Source organism: Notolepis coatsorum (assembly GCF_963971535.1).
Source record: "Notolepis coatsorum genome assembly, chromosome: 7".
Lineage (NCBI taxonomy): Eukaryota > Metazoa > Chordata > Actinopteri > Aulopiformes > Paralepididae > Notolepis > Notolepis coatsorum.
In genome coordinates, this window is record NC_140171.1 from 43,718,268 (window position 1) to 43,724,978 (window position 6,711).

At 39.3% G+C, this 6,711-nt stretch overlaps 1 protein-coding gene across 1 annotated transcript; it reads left to right on the forward strand.

Annotated features, from left to right (window-relative positions):
- Window positions 1–1,777: 1,777 nt before the first annotated feature.
- LOC311232652 (epithelial membrane protein 1) lies at window positions 1,778–6,536 on the forward strand. Its single transcript, XM_084319510.1, has 5 exons — window positions 1,778–1,880; window positions 2,834–2,917; window positions 4,119–4,218; window positions 4,864–5,004; window positions 5,358–6,536. Exons 2-5 carry the CDS (start codon window positions 2,843–2,845, stop codon window positions 5,513–5,515), a joined length of 474 nt encoding a protein of 157 aa, XP_084175636.1. The 5' UTR covers window positions 1,778–1,880; window positions 2,834–2,842; the 3' UTR covers window positions 5,516–6,536.
- Window positions 6,537–6,711: the final 175 nt, after the last annotated feature.

Below are 6,711 nucleotides of genomic sequence, written 5' to 3' on the forward strand. Positions count from 1 at the left end.
TTCATCCTTCCCTCGTTCTAACCAGAAAAGGGAGTGTTACCCAAAAGATGGTGGTGTAGTAAGAAGACCCCTGCCTCCAGAGCCGCGTGTGCTCAACCAATAAGGGGATCTCATCCCAGTGGGGGAAACGTCAAACTGACTCCCAATCGAACTTCGGATATGCGACGTCTGCACAGATCCACTTGGGACTGTTGAGGCAAAACTACACAAAAGTGAATTCATCCGTCTTGTCGCCATGTGAGAAAGAGGGATCAGTAAAAAAAAAGAAAACGAGAGCCGAAGCAATGAGAGTGTCTATCCTTGCCCCACCTTGTGCAACATAAAGCATCCATTGTAGCGTGCTATTAGGACCATCTCTGTCCAAGTGGTCTTCAGCGAGAGGGGGACAAGGGTAGAGAGGTTGGTCCACTAGGAACAAGGACATATGTGATTCGTTAAAAGTAATTCACAGTAATAACCAGATTAATTCACTATTTTGCACAAATTAATTAATACAAAACCTCATGGCATTTATTTTTCTAGCTCAAGGCGGCCAATGAATGCTATCCCAGATGTGCATGGTCTGTCAACTGACCACAGTAATCCTCAAATAACGTTGATTATCTGCATACTCTTTACAGTATGTTTTAATTGCAGACTATCGTACTAGAGTGTGGGTTATAGGGAGATATAGCAGAAGATCCAACTGACTTCCACAAGGCGTCACATTCCAGTCAATTAGCTGATTGTGGATAGCTGAATGTTTATTCACTTACATCCCTCCATGAGGAAATTGTCCATGTCCTTCTGTTGGAATGTAATTATCATAACATTATTCTCACATAGACTGTAGGGTCCATGGCATAATATCCTCTCACAGGTGTCTGTCCATGGTCTGGTGATATTGGACTGAACAGCTGCTGTTGGACTAGGTTGAAATCTTCACACCAGAAGAAATCGAAGCATAAGAGGCAAACATGTGAGGACATCGTTTTAAAGGCTCAGTGAATAATATATCCAAAGTTTTTATTGATTATCATTTTAATATACTGTAATTGCTCGTCTTGCACCAATGATGATGCCCTGATATGAGGGAGTAATTAATTTACCCTTCTACTACACTTACTTGGAAAGGTGCCGTGATCACTCTCAGAATGCTGTTGGGCATCTCGATAGTAATGACCCGTCCGTCCACGTGGTGCCCTAAAGGGGTTAACATTTACCACAGCACTGTTTACATCTGTTCTGGGTAACTTCCTGTCTTTGGAGAAGTCATTTACCACCAGTGGTAAACTGCATAATGAGCCAGCAATGGACAACACAACCAATGCACCCCACGTGTGTGCAGCTCTCAAAGACATGTCAACGTTTGCAGTTGATTATAGGCCTACTGAGAGCATAAACGGTTTACTGAGGGGGGAAAAGATACTCTACAGCTGTTGTTTATAATTAATTATGTAAATGAGACACCTGGATCAACTGGCCAAGCCAAAGAAACTTGTATAGGGGTGGATTAAGCAGTTTCCATTATTTGTGAAACAGCTAGAGGTAAAAAAAAATTAATAAAAATCAAAAAAAAACTCATGGGTTTCAAAAGTATGAATGTTGGAACATATACATGTTTTAAGGTAGTGCGTAAGGATTGGTTCTATTCAACCAACACAGTGAATTATTTGAAGATTACACGTTTCTACGCACTGTTTTGACAGAGGGAAACGTTGGCCATTTGGTTGTAACTTTTCAGTGAGAAGTTGTTGAGGATATGGGTGGGGTTTGGGAAGGGGAAGGGAGGGAATGACTTGGAGGGAGAATAGGGTGATGTGTAGGCTGTGAATTCGAAGCTGGGTGGGTCTACAGTTTTTCGGAATCCAAATAACTCTCGTGCGTAAAAGTATTTACAGGTAATGTTTATTCACGTTGTTTACTTTTTCTGTGATTGTGTTAGGTGGGTGATGCTCGCTAATACGGTGCAATGCATTTTTGGAGAGATTTTATGTTTGGCAAAAGTCAGCTAATTTAACTTTGGTATAGTTGGTTGTTTGTTGAACAGCGCTTTGAAGAAATGCATGGCTTTGACGATTGCGAACGCAAAAGTAAAGAGTTAAAAAAGAAACTAAATAACGGAAGTCCAAAATGTTCAAATAGTGTGGATTTGAGCAGCCGAATTTGGCATATTTGTAGTTGTGTGTATACTTGGACAACTGTAGTTAATTTCTGTCGTCGTATTCTCGCGCTCTTTTAATAGTAGTTGTGTTATAGGGCCCGTGATCTAACGGAGGTAGCCCGAGCACCCATCCCAAATGGGAATGCCCCAACATGAACAAGACCACAGCATGCACACTTTTCGCTACTGGAAGCAATTGACTTAAAATCGAGTCCGATTTCTTGTTAAAAAGTACAGGAATGCAAATAACTGAACTTGTCAAAAAATACTTTATTTTAGTCGTCGATTCTGTATATTCTGAAGGCTCGTATAGGACCGGCTATTTTAATTTCACAAATAGTCTCCCATTTAGAATTAATCTCGTTTCAACGTAAAGACGAACATAAAACCATTCTCTTGAGCCTCCCTTTGAGTGGTGAGGTAGCTCAGGGGAACCCTCCGTGGGGGTGTGTTTGACAGCAGATGGCCCGTGCAGTTATTCCGAAAATGGTCTGTTTTTAGGACTGCTGAGGCGAGTTTGGACTTGCTGCGATGCCTTTCTTTCCTAAGTCTTGTGCTCTCTTCAGGCAGTGGCTATAAATATTTGTAACAGCTGTGTGTGTGAATTACCGCATCACCCCCTGTTATGTATGTTTGAAAATAAATATTGTACATCCTTCTGCCTTCTCTTCCCCTCCTATCTGTTTTCAGTGAGTCACAATGTTGATCCTGGCTGGAATAGTTGTTCTGCACATTACCACCATCATCCTGTTGCTGGTGGCGACCATGAATAATGTAAGTATAGGCCCTTCTCTTAACTCTTTCTTCAAACACTTGTCCTTACGCCCGCCACCCTCAAAACACTCCAATAGTGAAATTACCAAAATAGGCCAACTAAAAACATTTACCATATTAACAGTACAAATTAAAAGACCACTATTTCCCCCCCTCATAGAAACACATAATGTCGCTGTATTCCATTTAACACTAGAAACAAATGATTGGATTAGATAAAAGACCACTATTTCCCCCCCTCATAGAAACACATAATGTCCCTGTATTCCATTTAACACTAGAAACAAATGATTGGATTAGATAAAAGACCACTATTTCCCCCCCTCATAGAAACACATAATGTCCCTGTATTCCATTTAACACTAGAAACAAATGATTGGATTAGAATAATGGGATTTTACAACCATACTGCCTATGTTACAAATCAGTACATGGCATAATTTATTTTAATCAATATGCTGTGGTGGAAGGATACAAAATACACTTAAATACAGCATAAGTAGGCCTGTACTCCCTCATGCATGTTTAGAACACATTTTATTGGGTATGCAAGGGTCAAATACACATTGTTACTCTGCCTCTTCTTATGTCAGTTATTTATATTTTTTTTAATCTTATGCTCTATTTACGATGACCTAATAAGCACATAATGTGCTATTACAGCATTTGTCCATAAATCATGCATTGGTTTACTCACTGGTCATTTTGCATGAATGCCTTCATTAGCAAGAAGATTTTTTTTGGGGGGGGGGGAAGCCATTTTAAAGATAAGTTGTATAAATAGACTATTCAATAAGTCAAATAAATCCTATAACTATTAAAGGAACTCGCCAATATTATGGGAAATTGGCTCACCGTCTTCTCCAGAGTAAGACAATAAGATAGATACCAGTTTCCTCTGTGCGTTCTGTAACTCTGGGAGAGGCGTTAGTTGGCTAATGCCTAGGCTAGCCTGTACCAATCCACTTCCATTCATTGTGCTAAGCTAGGCTAGTGTGCAGCTGGGCAGCTTTCTACTGATCAGAGGGGAAACCATGGCATCAATCTTCTTGTATGACTCTGGAGAAGAGGGTAAAGCCAATCTACCATAATGTTGATGTGTTCCTTTTAAGTTAACTAGGAATTTACTACCACTATGCTATGCATTTGTTGGGATTTTCAGTGTTTTAATGGTCATTGTTATTATCTCCCATGTCTTCAGGCCTGGTGGATGACAGATACCTTGTCTACTGACTTGTGGGGCAGATGGGACATGGCAGGCTCAGCATGGCATTACAGCAGCTTGAAAAACTATCCTGAAGGTAACTCCAGGGCCTATATTCAGTTATACAATATCTTAAAGAGTGCTGAATTAGAAAGTTTATCTTCTAAATCAATAACCGTTACCACAGAAGTCAGAGAGAGAGAGGGGCATTGAGGTTTATTAGGCCATGTCACACGATTGTACTGTTGTTTCTTTATAAATATATTTTCAGTTGGTCATGTAACATGTTTAGTGAGTGTAGCTTTGTACTCCTGTTCTACAAATATATATATACATTCGATTTAGTTGTATGCTGTCTGCTCAGTACTATTGTTATGTTTTATGGATATAGTCCTATCACTATACACATATCTCTTGACTTTTGTCTGGCATTTGACAGTCTGGAATAGTAGCCGATTCAGATTATGTTGATAATACTTAGGCTAATCTTAATAGATTTACAAAGAATTAAAATATACAATAGATAAAATCACATTAACATTTGACGTTTGCCCTTTCTTACTGTACAAAATGTTGGTGGTGAAATATTTCCCTTTACCTACTTTAATGAGTCTGCAGCAATGCATACTATAGTAATAGAGGTCACCCCCTGCTTTAATTTAATTACATTTCTTAAATTTGCACTGCATTGCCTCACAGCTGACCCCTCATTGAGTTGTGTTCTCTTTGTCTCCCCCTACAGAATACCTCCAGGCAGTGCAGGCCACCTCAGTGCTGGCCTGTATATTTGCCATCCTGGCCTTGTTTGTGTTTGTGGCTCAGCTATATACCCTGGGCAAGGGCCAGAGATTCACCTTCTCTGGGGTTCTACAGATGATCTCCTGTAAGTAATTTTGACCTTAGAACTGAAATTTAGGACACAGATGGAAAAATATGATACTACAGTGCAAGTCTTTAGTGAGACTTGCATCTCTATACGTTATATGTATAAAGTTGGTGTAATTGATACTTTTCCATTATCTTGAAATCGCTTCAGAGATCAGCCTCAGTTGTAGCATTTGAATACCAATCTATCCTGAATCATCTGGATTGGAATACTCTGCCATACTCCCTGAATATAATCGGATCCAAACACCACCACCTCTGGACACTTCAGCACATCATTACATAAACTAGAATTCCTCAATGAATCTGCCTGACTAAATACCGTATTACCCCTCCTCTCTTCTCCTACAGGTCTGTGTATAATGATCGCAGCCTCCATCTACACGTCTGAGTTCCACAAGCAGGAAACGGGAGACTACGGACACTCCTACATCCTGGCCTGGATCTCCTTTGTATTTACCTTCCTCCTGTCCATCACTTACCTCGTCCTGCGGAAGAAGAGCGAGTGAAGGGATGAGGGCATAAAAGAGTGATGAAGGCAGGATTGGGGTCAATTTACTTTTAATTAAAAAAAGAAAATAATAAATAGAAGGGAAAAAATGCTATTAAGTTTCCAGCAAAATCATTGAGAAGGAATGTTCTAACATTAGTTAATTTAATTTTTTGGAAGTAAACTGCCCCCAAACCTAGATGAAGGGATAACATGGAGAACATTTACAGGAAGAATAGTTTTTCTAATCGTATTATATTGAATTGAAGAGGCAAGGATTGGGATAAAGATGAATTCAGTAGGACTGGGGATGGGGACGGTTAATGGAACAAGAGAAAACATAAAAATATTAATGGATCAAAAAGAGAGGAGGGGCTACCCAGAGACTTAACAGTAAAGAACCAAAAAGTTTAGTCGTCATTAGAAAATGTACTACAGTGAGTGTTCTGGGGAAACTGCCCGACCAATTTACAAAGTTCTAATCGAGAATTCACGGTGGAGAAATCCACATTCATCAGTGGAGGAAGAGGAGAGAAGGTTTAATGAACGCCCCTTGGGAGATATAGCAGTTGACATAACAACATGCCGTAAGACCTGTACAATCAAGTTGTACTGCTAATGCCAACTGCTGCCACGTTTCCAGTGGGAGAGGGGAGAGCTACTGTATTTGAAGGTATGGCATGTTGAGAAAATTACAGCATTCATGTTGCAGTACTTGAAAAGCCAGGAAAGACAATCCTTAAATTTACAGTACCAATAATTTTAATCCATTTGTATCATTCTTTTAACAATCGAAGTATATTGTAACCATTTTGTTGTCATTTATGTACATTGTAATCATTGTATTTTTGTAACGTTTTGTATTCGGAGTGATTCTTTTTTATTTTTTACCGCGTTTGATTCTATGTTTTTGGTTGGCTGCTATCATATCAAAGTACATGTAATTTGTACACGTGAACATAATGTAAACCAGGGATGGAGGACAATGGTGTTTCTTTTCACCATATTGCAGTACTATGCAGTGGAGGGGAAGGGGTGGGGGGTTGTATTACAGTACTATGCAGTGGAGGGGAAGTGGGGGTTGTATAACATTGGAATTTAAGCCATATCATTTATTAACAAAATAAAAAAAATAAAATAAAGAGCATTCACTTCATCTATTCAATACTGTTTGAAATAAATACATAAACATTCATGTGAGAATCAAATTAATCC